Source organism: Hoplias malabaricus, chromosome 3, assembly GCF_029633855.1.
Source record: "Hoplias malabaricus isolate fHopMal1 chromosome 3, fHopMal1.hap1, whole genome shotgun sequence".
Lineage (NCBI taxonomy): Eukaryota > Metazoa > Chordata > Actinopteri > Characiformes > Erythrinidae > Hoplias > Hoplias malabaricus.
In genome coordinates this window covers 40,235,851-40,262,622 of record NC_089802.1, presented here as the reverse complement: position 1 = coordinate 40,262,622, position 26,772 = coordinate 40,235,851, and the positions used below count along the sequence as shown (strand labels likewise).

The window sequence follows — 26,772 nt, the reverse complement described above, 5'->3', positions numbered from 1 at the left end:
TAGCATCATTTATTTATGTCCAGTGTGTTAGTTTGTTACCTGCTTCTCCCTCTCCTTCTCTCTCTTTTTCTGTGTGTGTGTGTGTGTGTGTGTGTCTCTCTCTCTCTCTGTCTCTCCCTTTTTATTCTCAGTAATTAGAAACCTCGAGGAGTGTTCTAGAACCACAAAACTGTTCTTTCTCAACTGTTTCAAGAGATGTGGTGCATAAACCAATTACATATATATTAGTAGCAATAAACTCATTTGCAATAAGTGTGTAATAATAATATATTATGCTAATAACATATTAACAAGGTTTATCTATGTTTAAACATAATATCAGTGCCCTAGCTGTCACTTGAAGTTTAAAAGTTGTGCAGAGTCTTCTATAGAGTAGAGTAGAAGCGGGAGGAGTCACAGTATTTGGAGGGACAGGTGTGATGTGGTGGCGGCTCATTCTCAGCGGTGCAGTGACACTGACGTATTAGTGGTTTGTTAGTGTGTGTGATGCTGGTACTAGTGGATCAGATACAGCAGTGCTGCTGGAGTGTAAAAACACTGTGTACCTCATTGGTTCACCTTGTAGATGTAAAGTCAGAGACTGTAGGTAATTGGTGGTCCTGTAAGGGTCCTGAAAATTGAAGAACTGGGTGAAAGGCGTCTAAAAAAGTATGCAGAGCAACAGTTGGACTACGGAATACCTACAAATTGCTCCTGTGTGGTCAGTAGAGTTGAAAGAACGGACAGTGATGGACAGTTTAATGCTGTGGCAGATTGGTGCATGTCTGAACTTGTTGGATCTGATTTTCAAGACAGCTGTACACTCAATGGTCACTTTATTAGGAACACCTGCCTCATATCTCCAGAGCCAGAGACTGCTGTGGTGCATAATTCCTGTAGCCCAGGGGTTCCAGACTCCTGCAGAACTCTGTCCCAGCTCTAATCTGGCACACCTGACCCTGTTCATCAATGCCTCCAGGAGCTGATGAATATTAAAGACAGCTGTGCTGTGCCAGACGCCCAGCTCCAGGCTTTTATCAGTGGACAGTGTCTGACCTGGCTGGACATTTTCAGATGACGGATCACTCTAAAACTAAAAGTGACACTATGTTGAAGCTATGGAATGTATCTGTTAAAATAAGTGATAACAAAATTGTGGTGTAATGAAAATGTTTCAAGGTCACACAGAGGATTTCTGGGCACTAGGGGGCACTCATAAAAAGGTTATGGATACAACAATATCTCCTAAAATTACATATTCATTTTGTTTACAGTTAAGGTACGCTTTAGGTGAAAGTTTATGGTTAGAGTTTAGTTTAGAGTTAAGTATAGAGTTAGGGTCAGGGTTAGATTTAGGGTTGGGGTAAATTTAGTTTTCATTTTAGGTTTAGGGTTAAGTTAAAAAGAACACTTTGTGAAATTTTTACCTTAAAATTACAGCTGCAAACTTTTTGTGATGCTTCACAAACCTGTAATAGGCAGAATAGAGCAAGAGTGGTACAAGGGGATTTCACAGCTGGAGGTTTTCATCCTTTCTCTTTTAGGCTGCATTGCTCACTAGCAGCTCAACACAGAGTCACAATATCTCCGAAACTGAGACGACAGTGTCCTGTGTCCTTTGAAGATACACTTACATCAGTGATACAGTCACATCAATGTCAAAAGTAGAGGCCATATGTAGTCTGAGGTGGGAAGTCACAGAACCAGTATACATCAGCCAATAGCATTCAGTGAGAGGAACGGCCTTGGCCCCTCCCCCAAACTCTTGAACATGAGCACGTAAAAATTCTGTCAGACACAGAAGGAGCCTGAGGGAAGGTGTTTGGTGCACGAGGGAAACTCAAGGGTAAAATCGAAAGGGTAAGACAGTTATGATCAGTGCGCACACAATTCCTCTCTCTGTGCTCACGAGTTTCACAATGGCGCTCACGAGAGGGATATTCAAACACACAACATGTTAAACCTTACAGGTTTATATTTCCCACCTGGTGTTTTTGCAGGTTTTTATATTGGTATGAGGTAATAGCAGTGTTTTATTTGATTATACAAATGTCAGCCTCTTCTCCACTGCTATAACGGCCACTAGGGGGCTGCAATAAGACACTACTGATGAGCCTATTGTTGAAGAACTTGGATTGATGACGTGACATGTCCTTTCCTGAATCTCTGGGTCTGTTCTGGTGTCTCCTGCACTCCCTGTATTCCTGAACATACTTGATCTTCAAAGCTGCCAGTACCTGACTGTTCCCTGCAGTGGGATGAGTACAAGGCGAAGTGGGACAAATTCTCTCTCAGAACGAGAAGGATTCGCATCCTCTTCTGCGAAGTGAGCCCTCGTGAAAAGAAAACATGTTTTTCTCCCCCGCTCCAGAGACATGTTAAAGCGAGTTAGGCTGTTGTAAGCTGGTCGTTAGCGAGCGGAGGGCGGCTGTAATAAGGCCTGGAGTTTCAGACGCCTTGCATCATTAAAGAGACAGCTTCAAATCCTCCATCAGAGGACCACTGTATGTGTCAGTGGACATGCTGAGATCTCCCAGAGGAGCTTTATTCTGCTGTACACTCAGTCTAACACCTCACTCACTGCTCTGACTCGCTCGGTAGTAGCAGCTGATCATCCAGGAGGGGGAGGAGCAGTCCTTGAGGCACAGTAGCTACACAGATCCAGTTCGAAAGGCTTGAGATGCAGCTGTTTGTAAAAGTTTGGACACTCGCAAACAAAAGGAAACACAAGCCCATTTCCTGAAACGTTGGGGCGCAGAGCAAAATGTAAATAAAAACAAAAGGCAATGATGTGCCAATAATTTAAACCCTATATTTAATTGAATGTACAAATACAATATGAATGTATTGGGTTTTATTTTAGAGACAGATGAGTGACATGACTGGGTTTAAAAAGAGCATCTCAGAGAGGCTTTCAGAAGTAAAGATGAGGAAGGGTTCACCGCTCTGTAAAAGACTGCACAGGAAAATAGTGAAAATGTTCAAGAATAATGTTTCTCAATTTAAATAGTAAAAAACTTAGGAATTCATCATCTTCAGAACATAATATCATTAAAAGACTGAAATAATCTGTTGAAATATCTTTATGAAACGGGCAAGGCCTAAAACCAGTATCATCTGACTGTGGTCTTCAGGCCCTCAGAATTAAAAACAGAATTACTCAGTCTGTGAACAGAGTACAAAGAGGAAGCCATAAACAAACAGGATCCAGAAACACAGTCGTCTTCTCTGGGCCTGAGCTCATTTAACATGGACTGAGGTGAATGGGGAAAAGTGTGTGTGATCTGACAAATCAAACTTTACAATTGTTTTGAGAAATTGTACATTCTGCTAAAGAGGAGAGGGACCATACACAGGGCACAGGACATGGGTGACTTACACAACTGTGAAGACACCGTTAATGCTAAATGATATAAACAGGTTTTGGAGTTACATGATACCATCCATACAATGTATTTATTTATTTATTTTTTTTCAGGGAAGGCCTGATTTATTTCATAAAAACAAGGACAGTCCACATTCTGCATGACTTACAACAGCATGGTTCCTTAGTAAAACATTCCAGGAGCTAAAATAGCCTAGATCTGTCACACGCTGAAAATAATTATCCCATTATAAAACAAACACTGTAAAAGAGACATTGAGCAGCTGAGCAGCTGCAATCCTACAAGCAAGAATCAGAAAATTGGTCTCTTCAGTTCCCAAATGCTTACATAGTGTTGTTAAGAGGAGGTTTGCAACACAGTAAATGTTTATGTTTGAAATATTTTGGAATGTGCTTCTTGCATCAAATTAAAAATAGGCAAATATTTTCTAATAAAACAAACTTTCTCAGTTTGAACATTTAAAATGTTCTATTAGGTTTAAATATAAGGTTCTGTACAATGTCCCAAATTATCTGGAGATGGGGTACGTACACATCCTCTACAAGACTCAAATTGAAATATGCCAATTTTTCCATTATTTTCGATAAACAACTCATAAAATACAGTCTGTTTGTTTTTGTTGTTGTTTATTGTTGTTTTTCTTATTCAAATAAACAACATCAGTGCCTCAAACTGTGAAAAAACTGTGACTAAAGCTGCATTACTTTGACTTCACCATCTACAGTGACCTTGGATTTGTCCCTGTGTCCTTCCACAGATGGAGCGTCCTTGAGGACGGGACATTGCGGATCACTAACGTGAGCGAATCGGATGCAGGCAGATACACCTGCGTCGCCCGAAACCCTTTCGGGACGTCCAGCAGCTCTGGGACTCTGGTGGTCAAAGGTACGGTTTCACAAACCGCACAAAAATAATAACAAACAAACAGCCTTCCTGTCCAGAGCAGACTCCTCAGACCTGGACACGGAGAAGCGCAGGAGAAATACGGCGAACCCAAGCATGAAATTGATAATGAAATATAGAGTTGTTTTATGTCCCGGCCCGCGTTTGACAGAGGTATAACTCAGCGGGGTTTTGTCAGCGGTGAGTTATGGGTCAGACTTGAGGTTTTCTGTCGTCTGTGGAATTGGGGGCAGATTTTTCTCCCGCTCTCGCCCTGGTCCGGTGCCGAACGCTTAATTAAAAAACCTGCTGCAGCGGCACTTTTTTTCCCTTCTGTTTCGCCTCCGTAATAAACTGTGCTTTTTACATATGCATGTTTTTCCTTCTCCGCTTCCCTTTTCTTGTCAGATATGGAGCTGCTCTGAGCTGAATTATGCAGGTCGCCTGGCTGTATCAATAAAACATTACTCCTCAACATCAGTTCCATTTCAGACGGACACCGCACGTGTTGGTCGCTGTTTGACGTCAGCTCAACAGAAAGAGACGTGAAACGGCGGGCTGTACGATCAGACCCTGTAGGATGCCTTTTATAGTTTGGGTAGAAAAAGACGTTTGAAAGGAAGAAAAAAAAAAACATTTTAAACAGCTTTTAGAAGAGGTTTATCCATCCATCCATCCATCCATTATCTACAACCCTTAACCAGTTCAGGGTCGTGGTGGGTCCAGAGCCTACCTGGAATCATTGGGCGCAAGGCGGAAATACACCCTGGAGGGGGCGCCAGTCCTTCACAGGGCAACACACAAACACACAGTCACACCTACGGACACTTTTTGAGTCGCCAATCCACCTACCAACGTGTGGTTTTTGGACTGTGGGAGGAAACCGGAGCATCCGGAGGAAACCCACGCAGACACAGGGAGAACACACCACACTCTTCACAGACATTCACCCGGAGGAAACCCACGCAGACACAGGGAGATCACACAACACTCCTCAGAGACAGTCACCCAGAGGAAACCCACGCAGATACAGGGAGAACACACCACACTCCTCACAGACAGTCACCCGGAGGAAACCCACGCAGACACAGGGAGAACACACCACACTCTTCACAGACAGTCACCCGGAGGAAACCCACGCAGACACAGGGAGAACACACAACACTCCTCAGAGACAGTCACCCAGAGGAAACCCACGCAGATACAGGGAGAACACACCACAGTCCTCACAGACAGTCACCCGGAGGAAACCCATGCAGATACAGGGAGAACACACCACACTCCTCACAGACAGTCACCCGTAGGAAACCCACGCAGATACAGGGAGAACACACCACACTCCTCACAGACAGTCACCCGGAGGAAACCCACGCAGATACAGGGAGAACACACCACACTCCTCACAGACAGTCACCCGGAGGAAACACACGCAGACACAGGGAGAACACACAACACTCCTCAGAGACAGTCACCCAGAGGAAACCCACGCAGACACAGGGAGAACACACAACACTCCTCACAGACAGTCACCCAGAGGAAACCCACGCAGATACAGGGAGAACACACCACACTCCTCACAGACAGTCACCCGGAGGAAACCCACGCAGACACAGGGAGAACACACCACACTCCTCACAGACAGTCACCCAGAGGAAATCCACACAGACACAGGGAGAACACACCACACTCCTCACAGACAGTCACCCGGAGCAGGAATCGAACCCACAACCTCCAGGACCCTGGAGCTGTGACAGAGACACTAACTTCTGCACCACTGTGCTGCCCTGAAGAGATTTAATCTCACAAAAATAATCTAAGCTAAATATTTAATTAAATGTTTTATTGAGTTATGATTGGTGAAACATTTGGACACTACACACTATGGTTCATTATACAGTATAATTATTAGGTGTTCGCATTTGTTTTTTAAGCAGTTTTAGTTCAGAATTCAAACAATCTCTGGTTCATTTGTCATTATATAGTAACTGTTGTGTGATATAAAAAATGGCAGTTGTTACATTCACCGTCCACTAACATTGAAATCCCCATCTGTTAATTGTCTTAACCAAAGTTCACATGCACTTTTGGATACAATATTATCCCCAAGAACAGAACAAATTCATCACAGTCTTCTGCAGGGCTTTTTCCTCATAACAAATAATAATAATAATAATAATAATAAAAATCTGAGAATATATCCTCAGATATAAAGTGTTGATACAGAAGCAGTATTACTATAGATTATAATATATGTAATATGTAATATAATGTAATAATATACTTCATATTAAGCTACATAACTAGAACATCTTTAATTCTCTGATAATATACTGTAATTGCATCATGCATTATATAAGAAAATATTAAGGTATATTGTTTAGAATTGTTATTGTATGTTATGATTTTAGATGAAGAGAGTCATAGCAGAGCCTGGAGAACAGTAGGGGACTTGCTCAAAGGCAACATCTCTGTGGATGTTGAAGGAGGGGTCATTCCTTCACTCTCCCTGCCTCATTCTCACTGGCGATTCATGGAGTCACACTGGTGACCGATTGATCTCAAGTTCACAGCTCTAACAGAAAGGCTCTAGAGTTCTCAGAATAGAATAATGATTGTAGTTATTATAATTATTATTGTTATTATTATTATTATTATTATTAGTAGTAGTAGTAATAGTAGTAGTAGTAGTAGCAGTAGTACATACAAAATGAATGAAACATTATAATACTTATGTTAGATATACATGTATTTCTGGTTGTAAATCTATTCCACGGTCCAGGTTCTGGAGCCAGTCTGGGAAAGGAGGAGCTGGGCCAAAAACACACACAAAATAAAGCTGCACACAGAGCTAATGAAGGGGCAATGTACAGATTAAACAGACAAGTGTAATGGAGCCTGGGAGGAGTTAAGGTGGAGCCAGAACAGAGTGGAGCTGAAGCAGAGCCAGGGAGGTGGAGTTCATGATGATTAAACCCACTTAGAGTTTTGGCTCAGTGCAGTTCAGATCTAATCCCGATCATGTGGCTGACACTGACCGGACCACGATGCCCCTGGAGAATATACTCACTAATAACACCCCAATAAACAACCCCAAATCAAACCCCCCATCATATCCCCCCTTCTCCACAGTGGAACACAGCTCTGGGGCTTACTGAAACGCCTGTGACCCACAAGGATCAACCCCCACAGCAGCGTTCTCCCCCGTCTAAACAGCCCTGTTCAGAACGGCCATCATTTTTGGCCATCATTTTCACTTTTTTTTCTCATTTCCCTGCTCTTATTTTCTCCACTCATATTCTGCTCAGTTATCTTATAATTCTACTGTTGTTATTTATTGTTTTTTTTTCTTATTTCTCCACTCTTGCTTTCTCCCACTTGCAGTGTTAGTGTTTGCTCAGTTTTACTGTCTTATTTCTCTGCTCTCATTTCCTCGTTTTTACCCAGTTTTCATTTCTCTGCTCTTGGTTTCACTGTTGGTCATTAGTTCTCTGATTTCACTGCTTTTTTCCCCAGTTTTAGGGGTTTAGTCTTATTGTGTTGAACACATGAACGTGTATCCGGTGTTCTGATTCTTCTTTACATTATGGAACTCTCATTATACTGAAACTTAATTACTTAGAGGTGTTAGCAATTCTGTATTTAGCTTATTATAACCATGGCTGCCCTCATCTGGGGGACCCGCTCTGTGGAGCATAAACTGGTTTATTCAGTTTGGTATTTCAACTCTTATTTGCACATTTTAGAAAATAAATAGAATTATGCTTATGAGTTTGATGATTTGTTTACTACTTTTTTGTTGATAAACATGATGTATTCCTCCTGTTTTCTTCATAAACAGAACCGACGAAGATTACAGTCCCTCCACTGAGCATGGACGCCACAGTGGGCGAGAGCATCGTCCTGCCTTGTGAGGTGTCCCGGGACTCCAGTGTGGACCCCACCTTCAAGTGGTTCTTCAATGGGAAGATGGTGGACTTCAGCAGGCACGACCACTTTGAGATGATCGGAGGGGTACGTTTCTGTTAGGAAGGAGGCATGGTGGGGTAAATATGTGAGGGGTAGCGTTACACTTTTAGGGTGAAATTTTCCACAGGTGTGTGTGTGTGAGAGACACCCTGTAACAGACAGGTGCTCAGTCCAGGGGGTGTTTCTGCCTTGTGTCCAATGATTCCAGGGTCTGGACCCAACATGACCCTGAACTGCATGTGGTTACAACAAATGAATGAATGGATGTGAAATCTTCCATTGAACACAAGCTCATTCTTCATTTCCTTGCTATTGAGAACCTGTCAGAGCCTTCACAACCAATCACTGAGTCCTGTAGTAACTGCAGGTGTGTGCTAAATGAGTGGGCGGAGTCAGGAAATCGAGTTCAAGACCATGCCCCCTAGAGGAGAGACGCTGTGACGGTTCCTCTGTTCTGATGAGTTTTGAAGTGCTGTAGAGTAGTAACTCATTCTCATGCCTACGCACATTTCTTTCTCCAAAGCGCTTGTGTGAGGCACTAAAGCGCTGAGCCTCTCCATGCTCTCTTTTAGCTGCTTTTTTTGGAGCGGTGGGGGATGTGTAGAACAAGAGCACCTGGCTGCTGGAGAGCTATGGAGCACAAATCTGTCTGATTACAGGATTTACTCCATGCAGAGAAGCTGAGAGAAAAAAAAAAATCCCAGTGTGCAGGAGGGGGCTCCACCTCCACTGTCTGCCTCCTTCACAGAGCGGTTTCCTTATTTCCAGAGTAATGCTCTTGACAAGCGGTTCTGAATCAGACGGTAAACATCCAGCCCTCAGCTGCTTCATCCTGATTGGATCAAAACCAAAACATGAAACACGAAAAGGAACATCTAGATTCAGGCCGATCGCAAAAAGGTCAGGGATCAGGGTTCCAGTTTCTCACAGAGGGCTTCAGATGGTTGAGATCAGGACTCTGTGCAGATCACTGGAAGATCTCCAACATCAAACACATCAAAACACTTCTTTATGGATCTTACCTGAGGCAAAGTCTTTGTGTAAATGGTCACCAAACAAAACAGGAACAGTGGTTAAGGTCTGTAGTGTTTTATTTGCTGTTGCATTACCACTGTCTTTCGCAGGAGCTAAAGAAACAACCTGGTCTGAACAACCCTAGACCATTATCCTGTTTTGACCCTGTCTAGGGGAATAAAAGTCATAACAAGAACATATGTGTTGACTGGACTGAACGATTTCAATGGCTAAGCAACAGAGTCAGAATCAGAGCTTCAGAAATGACCCTGGACCCAGGTACACAAACCTACACCGACAAAAAGAACCAGGAAAACAAAGACAATGCACTACTTTACCTCCCTCACTAACTGTAAACATAGGGAGACCCTGTTTTGATTTTCTAAACAGCACACTTTTTGAACTTTAATACATAAAGAGCTACTCCTTAGCAAGACAACTAACAAAAGCCTTTAATAACCTTATTCCTTTCCATTCAGCATTTTGACTTGATCAATGATAAAAACTAATGAAAAATAGTTCAGCTTTTAAACCTTTTACATAACACTGTTTCTTTTCATGGACTCGCTGCTGCTGCTGTCTTTTGGTTTTTGCCGTGGAGCGGAGGGTAGTGACCGAGATGCCGTTTGACCAATGTTTGTGTGAAAAGCATGTACATGACCGACCAAAGTTGGAGTGCGACAAGGTGGGACATGAAGAGAAATCAACACAAAAAAACAAAGAATGGGAACTGCAGACAGGAGACATTTTTTGTTATTTACAAATCCCAACCGCACAAAAAGTGGGCACGTCTGTGAAAAAGAGGACCTATGGCCACCCTCTTACAGGTTAAAAGATAACGTCTTATAACCTGGAACAGACGAACACAAAGCCAAATATTTACGTATGAACGATACATACAGCAGTGTCCGAACAGTAGAAGGGCAATCACAGCTAAGGGCAAACACCTGGACTAGTTAATGAAGAACAGAGCACATTAACCATAGCATCAGGATGACTCCTCCTTCATCTTGTTTACCAGCTGCTCAAGCATCCCAGTGGAGGACAACAATCCTTTACCCGCCAAACATTTCTGCTGACATTGTGAACTCCAGGAGGTGATGTTCTCCTAGAACCCTAGCTACTTTGGTTTTTGCTTTTCATTTATTTTTGTCAGGGCCTTTTTCAGGTTCGTTTAAACAGTAATTATGTGCCATATGTTGTTTTCTAAAGACCCTCGGCTACTCAAATATGTAATCACTTGAGGTTTAAAAACAGCCTAAAAAAGTGCCTGTTTTTTTTATTTATTTTTTTTTTATTTTTTTTTTACATATTTCTCAAGGTACAGCCTTCAAAACATATTCTATCGCCTGATATCTCTGCACACATTGTTAGTCTGGGGTGTCTATTAGTTAAACGCTAAGCATTATTAATGATAATTTTTTACATGGCATATTACTCTGACAAAATTAATGAGTAGCATCAGATGGACTTATTTTTCTTGATATTCATATTGGTATGAAACTGAAACTGAAAGTAAACACAGTTGTTCATGTGTTTGAGCAAAGAAATTAGTTAAAACAGCAGAACAAACCATGCGTTTTTGAAGGAGCGCCTTGTTTTTTTAGATGAAATCTCAGACTGGATTACTCCCAGAGGCTTCACCACACTGAAAGCGCAATGTTTAGAAACTGTATGATCTGTGGTTTGTAATAATATGTGGAGCACACTGAAGCCTCGAGGCATTTTTGAGTTATAAAGCTATATAACTTATAGCTTATTAACTTATAAAGTGCCTTTCTGAACTCAAAATGATCTTTGGTTGCAGCTTCACTGACGCAGAAGTCTTCAAATCCGGATTTGGATCCAGGGTCCAGGCCAGGAATTTAAAATGGCCAGGTCTGACACTACAGCTGCAATTGCTAATGAACTTGACGAGCCATGGTGTAGCGTCAGGCCAGCTGGCCATTTTAAAATCCCAGTTTAGAACATGGATCCAAGTCCCAGATTTAATGTTCCATTCTGAAGTAGTGGAGAGAAGACACAGTACTGTGCTCGATTCCCATTGGTAATCAGCACATCTCACTTTTTATGTCATCAGTGCCGTCCATTTTACATTGCCAATATTTGCATTGTTGCCACCTTCAGTTCCTGTTAAGAATGAATGATATCTGGCCACTTTGGTGCGTCACTCCCAGTGTGAGTTAGACTCATGGACCTGCTGGACCATGACAACCATTTCATGAAGCTCTTGAGGCATGGTTCTTGTCCATGCTGGACCCCCTCTGTGAGTGTGAGTTGTTAAAAAAGAACACAGTCCATCAGTTATGTCCGAACTCTTTGGTCACATTTCTGCTCCTGTGGCTATTTAGTGGAGTTCCTGTGAGAGTCCAGGCTTTGTTATTGTGAAGCAGTGATGATCATAATGCGCTGGTATTGTTCTGACCTCCTGCTCAGAGCAGAGTGTGATGGGACACAGCGCTGGTCTTCAGAGCTGATCAAAGCGCAGTTTGTACAGCGGCGACCGTTCCCTCATGGTCCGCTGGAGCACATTCGTCTCACTTTGTGAAAGCTGCATTAACCTCAGCGACACCTTGCCGCTGATGTAATGCAGCTCTTGTGTTTATCAGCAGGGATCGTCCGGCGACCTCATGGTCCGAAACGTCCAGCTGAAGCACTCAGGGAAGTACGTGTGCATGGTGCACACTGCGGTGGACAGCGTCTCAGCGGCTGCAGACCTGGTCGTCAGAGGTAAGGGACACTACTGCAGGATTCTGAATAAATCCTTTCTGTGTTGATTACATTAGAAATTAAAAAGCCTACTTCTCTAACCTGTGGGGCAACACTTGGCCCCAAGAAATTAGGATGTTCATACATTTTCATATTATAACTTTTTAAAATATAATAACAGAATAAAAGTCTGGAGTCTAAGTAGGGTTTGTGAAATCCGTTCAACTTTGAAATCTTCAATTAAATAAAACAGAGTATGGCTATGGTCCAAAATTAAAGTGAGTAAGAGGCCCCATTAACCCTTAGGCCATGGCCCATATTGTTGCACATGGATAAGATAACCATATGGTGAGTACTTTATACTTTCAAGTGAGCACCAGATACTAGATACTTGAGTTCTCATAGCTTGGCACCAACCGCACCAGTGTCCAAGTGAGCACCAGACACTATACAGTCGAAAACCACATTCAGACAGGATTTTTAATCAACGTAATCTTACCAATATCGATTTTCCTTTAATTCTGTTCATCCTGATTTTGTTTTGTTTATACGTCCACCACTGTGTGTTCATCTATTGTCCCTTTGAGCCACACTACACCTGATTCTGATTCATCCAGTCTGTCACATGGAACCAGACAGAGAGACTCAAGCAGCTCACACCAATGAAAAATGCTGTGTCTGTGGTTTGGACAGGTTTTGACTTTAGTGAAAATGACACTGAACATAATGAAGTCAAATGTGAACACTGACAAAAGACAGTTTCAGTGACCCAAATTAATCCCACCAGTCTGTTTCACACCGAACACAATGACACACCAAATCTGAACAGAGCTCAGCTCAACAAAACGAGACAAGCTCCTAGAGATACAAGAAACAAATGCTTTTATGCTCAAGCTTTAATGCTTGAGCATATTTACAGTACAACCCTTGTTCAATTGTACATTAATTGTCACTGAGGTAAAACGTTCAGTAAATCAACTATTGCACTCATCACCCAGCACTATAGTGAGCACTACGTACTTAGGTGGTCCACTAGCCCCATCAAGTGAGTACCACATACTATGTAGTGAGCACCAGATTCAAACCCTGTTTCTTGAAAAGTTGAGACATTTTATAAAATGAGGTACAAACTAGATTCTCTTGAAGCTTTGTTTAACGACAAAATTACAACATGAAGATGTTCAGTGCTGTCACTGACCAACTTGGTTGTGTTCTGTAAATATAGACACATTTGAAATGAGTGATTGCAACACAGCAACAAATGTTGGGACAGAGGCGAGTTTCTCACTGCATTATATCACCTTTACCATTAATGACGTTGTTAAACATTTGGAAACTGAGGATATCTAATGTATCTTGTTCCCACCACACAGTGTCTGATGCTAACCCACTGATACCATGTTCTTCCAGAAGCTCTATACAGAGATGGAGATGATGAGAAGTGTTGTGGCATGTTTATTTATTTTGGTTTTGTTTAGTCACGGTAAGTTCTTTTATTGTTTATAGAACCTCCTGCTGCTCCAGAGGGGTTGTTTTGTTGTGTTTATCTTTGTTTAAGTCACGGTTTTGTCTGTGTATTTCTTTATATGACCCTTGCTGCTCTGGACGGTGTGTTTTGTTTAATTACTGTTTTTGTTACTTGTTTAATTGCTCTGTGTTTGTTTAGAACCTACTGCTCTTTGTGGTTTTGTTTAAGTCACTGTTTTCTCTCTGTTTGTTTATAGGGCCTCTGCAGCTCCAGATGGGGTGTTTTGTCTTGTTTAGTTTTGTTTAAGTCACTGTTTTGTCTGTGCATTTCTTTTTTAGGGCCTCCGGCTGCTCTAGTGGGTGTGTTTTGTTTAGTTTTTTGTTGGTCTCTGTATTTTTTACGACCTGCTGCTCCAGAGGAAATGTTTTGTTTGTTGTTTAGGTAGGTGTTTTATTTCTGTATTTGTTTATAGGGCCCCCTGCTGCTGTGGAGGGAGTGGTAAACTCTTTGTTGTTTTATTTAAGCCACTGTTTGTTTGTGTTTTTCCTGTGTATTTCTTTAAAGGTCTTCTTGCCCCTCCACAGGGACGTTTTTGTTTGTTTGGTTTTGTTTAAATCAGCGTTTTGTGGTGATGAGAACACATATAACCCTAACAATACAGTGACTATGAAATTAACTTCCAGAATCCCTTACATTTGTAAAGCCACAATCAGATCTTCAGATATGAATCAATGACTTTAAATAACATCAATTATAGCCTTGTATAGTAATAACTAATAACTGTAATAATAATTAGTGACTTCTTGCTGTCCTCGAAAATGTATTAACCTCAAAAAGTGGAGCGTGTACTTAGAATTCCGCTCGAGCCTCAGAATGTGTTAAATGATAAATTTAAATGCCCCCTCTCTCTCTGCGTCTTTGTGCCATTTCTGTTTTATCACTGAGTCCGTCCGCTGAAATAATGACTCGCCTGCAATCGATGCATTAATTCCTTGGACCTTTGTGTGTCCATCACCACGTGCGGAGGGTCCGGCGTTCCGGCCGTGAATAATTAAACACTCCTGAGCCTTTTGTGGATGGGGTTTTTATGGGAGACTATCCATGACCTCTGTGACCTTCTCCCTGTGATGAGACACAGTGGGGGTTTATTTCTGTTTTTTGCAGGACCAATCTAGAAGAGGCTCCTGCCATTGTACCTGTTCTCTCCCCATTTATAGGGCCCCCTGCTGCTCTGGAGTGTGTGTTTTGTGTTGTTTTGTTGAAGTAACTGTTCTCTCTCTCTCTCTCTCTCTCTCTCTGTTTGTTTATTTTGTTTGATTGAGTTTGTTTAGGTCATTTTTGTCTGTATTTGTTTATAGGGCCCCCTGCTGCTCTAAATGCAGTGTTTTGTTTTGCTTGTTTTTTTTTTTTTTTTTTTATCTCTTTGTTTGTTTCTAGTTTAGTTTTTTTGGTTTTTGTTTAGGTCACTGTTTTGTCTGAGTATTGTTTATAGGGTGCCCTGTTGCTCTGGAGGGAGTGTTTGGTTCTGTCTGGTTTGTCTATGTCACTGTTTGCTCTCTGTGTTTGTTTATAGGGCCCCCTGCTGCTCCAGAGGGTGTGATGGTGAAGGAAGTTACTGACCGGACGGCTCTCATCTCATGGACCTCTGGTTCTGACAACTATAGCCCTATCACCCTCTACATCATTCAGGCCCAAACAGCCTTCTCCATCGGCTGGCAGGCCATCCACACAGGTACGGACCCCTCAGCTGAATATGGAATTATGTGTGGAAGATACACCCATCAAACATAACATTATGAACACCTCCTTGTTTTTGCACTCACTGTTAAATCCACTGACCATACAGGAACGCTATATATATATATATATATATATTTTTTTTTTTTTTTACTTTAGTCCATTTGTTGCCTCCTATACTTTATTTTCCCCAATTTCCTCTCATCTTCAATGCTCAGTGTGAAGTGTGATGTGGTCGTGGATCATTCTCAGCGCTGCAGTGACACTGACGTGGTAGTGGTGTGTTAGTGTGTGTTGTGCTGGTGTAGAGTGGATCAGACACAGCAGTGCTGCTGGAGTTTTTAAACCCTGTGTCCACTCTCTGTCCACTCCATGAGACACTACCCCCTTGTTGGTCCACCTTGTAGATGTAAAGTGGACTGTTCTCAGTCCAGACACTGAGGGGTTTAAAAACTCCAGCAACACTGCTGTGTCTGATCCACTCTACACCAGCACAACACACACTAACACACCACCGCCACGTCAGTGTCACTGCAGCGCTGAGAATGATCCACATCACACCTGCTCTGTGGGGGTCCTGAGAGTTGAGGAACAGGGGGAAATGAGATAAATGCATTATGCAGAACAACAGATGGACTACGCTCTAATTGTAGAACTACAAAGTGCTCTTGTGTGGTCAGTGGAGCTGAGAGAATAGGCAGTGAGTGTAGAAACAAGAAGGTAATTTTAATGTTATGGCTGATCACTGTAATTAGAGACTGTGGCCCATCTGTTGCTTCACAGTTTATCAGCCCCATTCCACCCTGTCCATCTCTGGTCATTTTCTACTGACCACTGTTGTGTGGTGGCCAGCACAGTTGGGAGACTTCTAAAGTCGACCTGGTCATTAAATGCTGAGCTGAATGAGGTGTGTGTGCTGTTGGACTGTGGAGCCCTTGATGGCTGAGTCAACACAGATTGAAGAGGGTGGTCCCTGTGGGTTTTTTCCACTGCACCAAATACAAAAACAAGGAGCTATGCTTTTTCCACTGGTCCCTGGTCATGGGTCCATTACTGATGACTGGATTTTGTGGAGTTCCTGTTTGTTCAAAATGTGCATTACATTTATAAATATCATTTTTTTCAGAGCAGCTTACATGTTAATCATATAACCAATATAGCCTTAGGAGTCTTGCCCAAGGACTCTTACTGTTATCATGGTGTTCCTAGGTGTAAATCAAACCCCAGTCTGTCGTGGATTATACAATATGCCGTCATGTGTGACACTGGAGACATTTCAGTAAACATTATATGTGGGTAAATAATATACATTAATAAAATAAAATGGCAATAAAATCAAATGAATTCAAATGAAAATAAAATAAAGCAATTAAAATCACATACATAGTTAATAATACAATAATTAACTATTTTTCTTAATCTCTCTACAGTCATTCACTGTAAATATAATCAATTCTGGAAACAACCCGCTCTCCATAATGTCCTGAACTGCATGTAGTTCTATTGCTGATGCTACAGTTATGACTCGTGACTTTCACTTAGTGAATACGACTCTCGATTTCTGGAGATGACTCAGACTCTCGACCCCTGCTGCTGGAATCGAGAGAATCGTCTCCTCGACTCGGCTTTATTTAAGCCATGACAGAACCACAGCTACAGACAGAGCAATCATGAGCCCATACTAAACGTCATTTACTCACTTTAACATCAACCCTCGATTCACAGACATTTCCGAGTCATAGAATCGACTCTTTTGGAGTTGACCTCTCCCAGCTGAGAGAGGCCAGTGCACACAGAGCTCTTCACAAGGAGATGAATCCAGTAAATAGCTGTGAAATCCCAATGCTGTTGTGAATATAAAAGAAAGAGAAGTGCAGGTGTCTAAATGTCAGATCCCATTTCCTTATCCGGTGTGAGGCACTGTTGCTGAGTTAACATTTCTCTGCTTGTTCCTGTCCCACATATAAATCAATCCCAGCTTCCTTTCTCATGGTTTGATCATCCTCTTCTCCAATCACAGCCTTTTTAGTGTCCAGTGTTAGTCCTCAGATTTTTATAGCAGCAACTTGTTTGAAAGCTGAGAGAGAAGCTGTAGGGATGGCTGTCACTTGGCACCATTATGCTGCCCCCTGGTGGTGTGGAGATCGGTCAAGGCTGAAAAAATGGAAACCATTCATAATGAAACTTTGTTGGCTTGAGTATTTAATGGGGGAAATGCTCCTCTTGCCCTAACCACCCACCCCCAACCCACACCACCACTACCACAGTAACACACACACACACACACACACACACAGATATACACACACTATGCTACAAAGCATCCAAACAAAGATTTCCCTCTTGTTTACATTCTCAAAAGAGGTAGTTATTGTTAAAGATTTACATTATACTGTATATTTTATACACAGCTCCAGGAACCTGGAGGTTGTGGGTTCGATTCCCGCTCCGGGTGACTGTCTGTGAGGAGTTGGTGTGTTCTCCCCGTGTCCGCGTGGGTTTCCTCCGGGTGCTCCGGTTTCCTCCCACAGTCCAAAAACACACGTTGCAGGTGGATTGGCGACTCGAAAGTGTCCGTAGGTGTGAATGTGTGTGTGTCTGTGTTGCCCTGTGAAGGACTGGCGTCCCCTCCAGGGTGTATTCCCGCCTTGCGCCCGATGATTCCAGGTAGGCTCTGGACCCCCCGCGACCCTAAATTGGATAAGCGGTTACAGATAATGGATGGATGGATGGATGGATGGATGTATATTTTATACATCCTATACGTGTTTAAAATATGAGAGTATAAGTATTGTTTAATTAAGACAAGCTACTACACAAATGTATAGTGTGTGAAGTATATACTGTGATGTTTTGTTGAATTATATGCTTTACCTTCTGTTTTCACCACAAGGCGACAAAATGACACACAGCCAGCCTTTTCTTATGAAGTTTGGTGACAGGCAGCGAGAGACACAGTGACAGCAACAAGTGATGAAGCAAGATCACAATATCTCTACCTCATACAAATGAGTTGTGATGCAGAGATGCAGCAAAACACAATTATTTGTTCCAACAGTTTACTCAGCCAATCACTGATGCACTGTCAGAGCTCCCCAGGCTTTAAACATCCACGAGCGTTGGGCTGAGGGGCGTTAAACATGCTCCAACAGAGACAAGTGTAGGGCACCATGAGCGACTAAACGCCTCTGAGAGTGAACACAGAGCTAGAGTTTCATTCCCCGACTAAAGTGGAGTTTCATTTGCCTCACTTCTGGTCGGTTTTTGTTTTTGACGTGCAGTGGAAAAGCCCCTTGTTTATAGAGGTTAGATAACACTGTACTGTAAGTGGTCACCCATAAGGCTACGTGACTCTACAGGGTCGCTGTCCTCTAGGGCAGCCTCTATTAAGAACTTCAACTCCCAGGATGCTCTGGGGTGATGGTACAAACTATGTTCAGCTGGAAATGGCTATTGAGATGCTGGAGACACACTCAGAAAACAGTAAAACTTCATAGAATACAATAGGAAATTGAATAAAAACAAAATAAAGGAAAACAAAGGAAACAAAAAGAGAACAGAAAACACTAAACAAAAAAGAGGACACAAATAGAAAGCAACAGAAAAGGAAACCAGCCGCAAAAAGAAAAGAAAGCAATAAAGATCAGAAAAACAAAATGGGGAAAATAAAAGATTAAACAAATTAGAAAAATAGCAGAAAGGAAAAGAGAGTAGAGAATAAAATGATAGAACAGAGAACAGGAATTGAGAGAGATGAAAATCAGAGAATAGGGAATGGAAACCAGAGGAAAGAGGACAAGAATCAACCAGAAAATTAATTTAAAAATTAGAGAGAAAATAAATATCTTAAAGAAAACAGCTGATTAATTTTGGTTCTCCTTCCAGTTAGAAATGTATCCTTTGGAGTCCCCCTTCTTTGCTGTTTCCTGCCTTTTCCCCTGTCACCAGCTTCATGGACAAATCTGCCCCTGCTCTCACTCAGAAATATGCGGCACATTGGAAGTGCTTATGACCTTATTGACTGAGGGTAGGGGTTCAGACCCAAACTCAGCCAAGAACAGCTCAAAAAGGTTCTGAAGGCAGCACGGCTTTGGAGGAAGAAGGACTGTAATTGGTAAATCGCCAATAGACAGGGATGAATGTGATTGGTTAGTGTGCATTAGGTGGAGACTTTCAAATACCACATTATAATTCAGTAAAGCTCCGCGTAGACTGTTGTGGTTTGTCTGCTCTGACCAACAGAAATAACTTTGGAAGAGGTATGTGTGCAATAATTTTCATTTTATATATAATTAATATTTTTTATATTATAATATTAATATTTAATATTGTTGTTATTATTTATTTATTTTTTGCTGCATAAGTCTCAGTATATTGTTTTACCTGAAAAGAGAATAATGTAACTCGCTGCCTCTGAGGAAGCTGCAGAATGTTTTACCCTAATTCTCTGCTGCCTCTGAGGCAGAGGCTAAGACAAAGTGGTATAGCACATGGTCGCTGCCTCTGAGGAACCAGAACATTACTCTATAAGATTATGCAGCTTCCTCAGAGGCAGCAGTCATAACTCAAGGCAGAAAAGTGTACTTATTCAAAATCTGCCTCAGAGGCTGTACAGCAACAACAAATTATCAAACACACATACACACATTCCTTCCAAAGTCAATTTTGGTCATTGCAGACAAACACAGGGGTCTAGATGGAGGTTTACAGTTTTACAGCCTGCCAACCAATCAGCTTCCTCTCTGCCTTTAGGTCAGTAACCTCTTACATTCCTTCTTCATCTGAAGCAGTGCTACCTTCAGAACCATTTTGATTAGTTTTGTCTTTTTCTGAATCCTGTTTTTGTAACCCTGTTTGTCAATGCACACAGGGCCCCGCCCCCTGCACTGGGCTCTGCCCACACACCAGCCGTCACAATGATATCACCATAAGTCTTGTGAAAGATGACCTACAGTAAAGTGTTGCTGATATTTCAATGAAAGTGCAATATTGAAGAGACTATTTTACTTTCCTGCTTCATATTTAGAGAAATGTAAACACTGCTGTACAGTCCTTTCTCAGTTCTGTATATTGTGTGCCTTTGGAGTGAGTTAATATAAAACAACAATGCTAGTCTCAGGATGATTTGAGGGTCTGCTTTGGGACCTCGGACCCTCTGAGAAGCTACGTTTAATTAAATGACTGTGTCTCTCCGTCTGAGTGCGTGTAGATGGGCATTTATGTGTGTCTCCACTCCTAATTTCTTTAATCCTAGTTCCTGATTCTGTGCCTGGACAGATGACGCGGGCGACAGCGGTGGGCCTCACCCCCTGGGTGGAGTATGAGTTTAGGGTGGTGGCGGTGAACGCTGTTGGGGTGGGGGAACCCAGCGGCCCGTCCCAGCCCGTCCGCACTCGGCCAGCAGGTATGACTCAGGGCCCCTTTAACCTGGGGCTACACCACACCACTTCTGTAATCCCACTGAAGAGGGTTTCACGATTCAGAGACCATCATCTCGCCATCGGGCCTCGGTTTACAATGACAGTGATGTTAAGGTGGAACCACATAGTTATTAAAGAATAACTACTTAGATAATAAGGTGGAACTGCAGTGTTATTAAAAAACAACTATTGAGATATTAAGGTGGAACTATATAGTTATTAAAAACCAACTATTGAGATATTAATGTGGAACTGCAGTGTTATTAAAAAACAACTATTGCAATATTAATGTGGAACTACAGAGTTATTAAAAAACAACTATTGAGATGTTAATGTGGAACTACAGTGTTATTAAAAAAACAACCATTGAGATGTTAATGTGGAACTACAGTGTTATTAAAAAAACAACAATTGAGATATTAAGGTGGAACTACAGAGTTATTAAAAACAACCATTGAGATATTAATGTGGAACTACAGTGTTATTAAAAAACAACTATTGAGATATTAATGTGGAACTACAGAGTTATTAAAAAAACAACCATTGAGATGTTAATGTGGAGCTACAGTGTTATTAAAAAACAACTATTGAGATATTAATGTGGAACTAGAGTGTTATTAAAAAACAACTATTGAGATATTAATGTGGAACTACAGTGTTATTAAAAAACAACTATTGAGATATTAATGTGGAACTAGAGTGTTATTAAAAAACAACTATTGAGATATTAATGTGGAACTACAGAGTTATTAAAAAAAACAACTATTGAGATATTAATGTGGAACTACAGAGTTATTAAAAAAACAACTATTGAGATATTAATGTGGAACTACAGAGTTATTAAAAACAACTATTGAGATATTAAGATGGAACTATAGTGTTATTAAAAAAACAACTATTGAGATATTAAGGTGGAACTACAGAGTTATTAAACACAACTATTGAGATATTAATGTGGAACTACAGAGTTATTAAAAAACAACTATTGCGATATTAATGTGGAAATACAGAGTTATTAAAAACAACTATTGAGATATTAATGTGGAACTACAGAGTTATTAAAATCCAACTATTAAGATATTAAGATGGAACTATAGTGTTATAAAAAAAAAAAAAAAAAAAAAAAACACCTATTGAGATATTAAGGTGGAACTACAGAGTTATTAAACACAACCATTGAGATATTAACGTGGAACTATAGAGTTATTAAAAACCATCTATTGCAATATTAAGGTGGAACTATAGAGTTATTAAAAACCAACCATTGAGATATTAATGTGGAACTATAGTGTTATTAAAAGAAAAAACAACTATTGCAATATTAATGTGGAACGACAGAGTTATTAAAAACCAACTATTGAGATATTAAAGTGTAACTACAGAGTTATTAAAATCCAACTATTAAGATATTAAGATGGAACTATAGTGTTATTAAAAAAAAACAACTATTGAGATATTAAGGTGGAACTACAGAGTTATTAAAAAAAACAACTATTGAGATATTAATGTGGAACTACAGAGTTATTAAAAACAACTATTGAGATATTAATGTGGAACTACAGAGTTATTAAAAACAACTATTGAGATATTAATGTGGAACTACAGAGTTATTAAAATCCAACTATTAAGATATATAGATGGAACTATAGTGTTATTAAAAGAAAAAACAACTATTGCAATATTAATGTGGAACTACAAAGTTATTAAAAACCAACTATTGAGATATTAAGGTGGAACTACAGAGTTATTAAAAACAACCATTGAGATATTAACGTGGAACTATAGAGTTATTAAAAACCATCTATTGCAATATTAATGTGGAACTATAGAATTATTAAAAACCAACTATTGAGATATTAAGGTGGAACAGAGACTGGTGGTATTTGATATGTCCATTTCTATCTATAGTAGAAGTACACTTTTCACATCTTTATCACCAGGCTTTGTCCATTGTTAGATTCACTTGGTTACAGCATTGGTTTGGTTGTTTCCACTCTAATGAGTCAGAATGTTCCAATCCACATTCAGTGTCTCCAGACCTTGTTTGGAGATGACATCCAGCCCCTTCTGATGCCCAACCTTCCACAGTTAAGAATGTAAGTGGTGGAAGATGATGTTAGATATAAATAGATAACACAGTAGCCTACAGCTGCAGGTCATAATCTGTTGCCTACTCCAAAACCCTCCAGCTTTTACACTTCAGGTCTTTATTGTTTATTGTAGAACTTCAAAAGCTGACCACTCGGACAAACACAGCCAAGCTGATTTGTGTTGATTTTCTCAGTCACGTTTTTGTGTGTCACAGGTTCAAAAGACCACCGGTCTTGTTGATCAGAGCTGCTTTCATTCCTGATGGTCTGCTTTTGAAGTTGCTGAAGCATTGATGTGTCAGAGCTGGGTCTCTATGATGTGAAATCACTTGGCGTTGGAATACCGCTGTGTGAAGCCGTACGTTAATGAAAATCTGTAACTGTAAGTTGTCATAGGGGTCCATAGGTCTACTTGCCTTACCACATATGCAGCCTCTTGGACTCTGAGAAACTGTAAAACTCAAATATGAGGGTCTGCTGTGGTGTGGGGAACCACAAACTGAGAAAAGAGAGCCACACCCTTAAGTGACAGGACCCTTTGCATCTTTTGCCTGGAGCTGGCAGAGTTCAGGGGTTAGAGCTTGGTGTCAAGATGCCGAGCAAACCAGGTTCACACACTGAGAACATTCCCTCGCTTAAGAACATGTTTGCACTGTTTTCTTCAGATTGTTTTGGGGTTTGTGGAGTTTGAGGCACTCCTTCGCTTAAGGGCAAGGCCACCTCACACCTTGGGGAGCCCAGGGCCTTGTGAGTACCTCAGGCTTTTAACCATCCAACTGTTTAAAGCTCTCCCTTGGCAGGTGGGGTCAGGTACTGATGGTGGAGAACAAACCTTACTCCAGCTCATCCCAAAGCTATTGTGTGGAGCTCCATCCCTAGGGAGAACCCAGTTCCACTGCTCCAGTGGAGTGTCCTCTAGTTGATGCTCATCTTTAAACATCTTTGGTTAATGTTAGGCCCATGTGTCGCTGCTCCGGAGCATATGCTTTACTATAAAGATTATACGGACGATGGGTGCGCCTTAACGTAGCGGATGTCAATAATTACAGGGGTGTTCACTAATGTTTGGACAGTGTGTCTGTACCATGTTTTCTCCTCCTCCACTACAAAACGGAAGCGTGGACCCTGCGGGGTGAACGCAATTTAACTCTGTAATTAGTTTAATTTGCTCAGAGAGCCTGGTCTTGATGGCAGCTTAGCCGTGGGAAATCCACGCTCATTGTTTACTGTCACTCATCGCGTTGGGCTCCAAATTACAGAATAATCTTCACACAATTAAGATGCAATGCCAGAGCTCAGAGATCTGATTGACACTGAGGGTGGTTCGCTAAATCGTTGGGTTTATTTCTTTTGGGGGATTTTTGTAGTTGTTTTGCTATTTTCTTTCTCACTTCCCAGTGAGTCCCTGCCTTTTTTTCTTCCTTAACTCTCATTATAAACTTGGTAGGATTATTTATTATTATTTTTTATTTATTATTTTAATGGTGATTGTGAGAGCAAAGACCTTTCTTCATGAGATCTGTATATTTTTAGCATGTTTAGCATGTCTCCAACAATCCCGTTCAAATGATTTGTTTGGAAACACTTTCAGTTTAGTGTTTGCTGAAAGGGTGTAGTAAAAAAGAGTTACAGTTAGAGTTAGGATTATGTTTAAGGTTAAATAGAGCATCTATTATTGTGGGGAGATGTAGTTTTAAACTCTTTTAAGGTGGAAGAGTGTGTTTCAAGGAAAATAGCGACTGTTGTTTGTAGGGCTTATTCACAGTTTAAATTCCCACAGAAACTCATTTGTGACTCGAGTTGATTAGTTCTGTAGCACTGTCACTAATGCAATTAGATGTCTCCCAAGTTCAGAGACATTTCCACCTTAAGTGATCAGAAACAGCAAAAATAAGTCAATATTCCCTGCCTGTGGAGTAGGAATAGATCAATATCCTCATCTCAGTTCATGCTTATGTTTGGTGTTATCTCCATTGTCTCAATGAATAGCAGATGCTTTTTCTGTGTCATGAGCAGAGAGAGAGAAAGCCGAGCATACCGGACAGAGACGCTTTGTTTTTTTATTCATTCACAGACACTGGGGCTTCGTAAACATCCGAGTCCGGTTCCAAGCACAGACCGACTAGAGAGCAGCACATGGGATGAAACATTTTCTGGATTTTATAAAAAAGTGTTTATAGTCGTGAATGTCATCTTTAAGATTTAGTTTATAATTAGCATCCAGGTTGGGATTATTTTTGAGGTTAATGTTGGGTTAGGGTTATGGATTAGGCTTAAGGTCATAGAGCTATAGTTAGGGTTTAAGTTAGACCCTGCTGGCTAATGCAGTCAGTTTATATCTGGGGCATGTTGCCAAGACCTCTGCTTTTTATGTGAATCAAGAGTGAAGGGATTTTAATTTTCACTCTTAATTTAATTTTAAATTACCAGGGAGTTTTTTTTTTTTTTTTACATTTGTCTAGTGTCTATTTCTCACCTTTTCTGCTCATTAACCATCAAAGCACATAGCTTTATTTCTTGGTTAATGAGAGCAAAGATGTCACACCATAACTTTTGAGGGACATCTGATGTCACACATTTAGCAGAACAGGAACCTGCTGTCGTTAAGTAATGTTTGAGAACGTGTGAAGTACCCCTGCTCGCTGTCAGGCAATGGGACATGAAAGAGCCCTATTTTCTGCTGATTTTTTTTTCTCTGCCTTGATCACAAAGAGTAGTGAGGATGAAAATACCACATCAAGCTCGGCTGGGGCGCGCAAAAGAAGCCGACATGGCAAAGAAAGCAAAAGAAAGGAGGGAAGAGATGAGAGTAATACAAAGTCTCGCCTCGTGGCAGGTAACCTGACTCATTTGAGGGGGCTTTTTGAAGACCTTTGAGCTCCTGGTTGAGAAAAGGAAGTTGTTGTGCTTGCCTCAGAACCTGCGAGGGACCAGGCTGTGTTCTCACTGCTGTCCTTCTTTCTTCTTTATTATGTTCCTTCTCCTGTTCTTGTCCTAAGCTCCTGAGGTGGCTCCAGCCAACGTGAGCGGAGGAGGGGGAACCCGAGGAGAGCTGGTGATCGTCTGGGAGGTGAGATTCTGACTGCAGATGTTCATAGACAGGGAGGGATTTATTATTTCTCCTAAGTTCATCTTAACATTCACCTTGGCCAGTTATATACAACTTATATCATTACTATATCTGTTATATATGATTTATATATCAGTGATATGAGTTATATAACAGTTATATATGAGTAAGCGGATGAGTGTGTGGAACTGTCCACAGGTGTGAGTGTGTGAGTGACTGGGTGAGTGTGTGGAACTGTCCACAGGTGTGAGTGTGTGAGTGACTGGGTGAGTGTGTGAAACTGTCCACAGGTGTGAGTGTGTGAGTGACTGGGTGAGTGTGTGGAACTGTCCACAGGTGTGAGTGTGTGAGTGACTGGGTGAGTGTGTGAAACTTTCTACAGCTGTGAGTGACTGGGTGAGTGTGTGAAACTTTCTACAGCTGTGAGTGACTGGGTGAGTGTGTGAAACTGTCCACAGGTGTGAGTGTGTGTGTGACTGGGTGAGTGTGTGGAACTGTCCACAGGTGTGAGTGTGTGAGTGACTGGGTGAGTGTGTGAAACTTTCTACAGCTGTGAGTGACTGGGTGAGTGTGTGAAACTGTCCACAGGTGTGAGTGTGTGAGTGACAGGGTGAGTGTGTGAAACTGTCCACAGGTGTGAGTGTGTGAGTGACAGGGTGAGTGTGTGAAACTGTCCACGGGTGTGAGGGTGTGTGTGACAGGGTGAGTATGTGAAACTGTCCACAGGTGTGAGTGTGTGAGTGACAGGGTGAGTGTGTGAAACTGTCCACATGTGTGAGTGTGTGAGTGACAGGGTGAGTGTGTGAAACTTTCTACAGGTGTGAGTGACTGGGTGAGTGTGTGAAACTGTCCACAGGTGTGAGTGTGTGAGTGACAGGGTGAGTGTGTGAAACTGTCCACAGGTGTGAGTGTGTGAGTGACTGGGTGAGTGTGTGAAACTGTCCACAGGTGTGAGTGTGTGTGGGTGACTGTGTGAGTGTGTTAAGCCGTCCACAGGTGTGAGTGTGTGAGTGACAGGGTGAGTGTGTGAAACTCTCCACAGGTGTGAGTG

The 26,772-nt window shown here is 41.4% G+C and overlaps 1 protein-coding gene across 1 annotated transcript in view; it reads left to right on the top strand.

The window, feature by feature from the left end:
• Positions 1-26,772, top strand: part of LOC136691343 (contactin-4) — a 182,433-nt gene that overhangs the window by 133,567 nt on the left and 22,094 nt on the right. The window contains exons 12-17 of the mRNA XM_066663872.1: positions 4,123-4,250; positions 8,086-8,258; positions 11,840-11,957; positions 14,978-15,136; positions 20,396-20,545; positions 25,651-25,721. Coding sequence (XP_066519969.1) covers positions 4,123-4,250; positions 8,086-8,258; positions 11,840-11,957; positions 14,978-15,136; positions 20,396-20,545; positions 25,651-25,721 — 799 coding nt within the window. The remainder of the gene's footprint in view (positions 1-4,122; positions 4,251-8,085; positions 8,259-11,839; positions 11,958-14,977; positions 15,137-20,395; positions 20,546-25,650; positions 25,722-26,772) is intronic.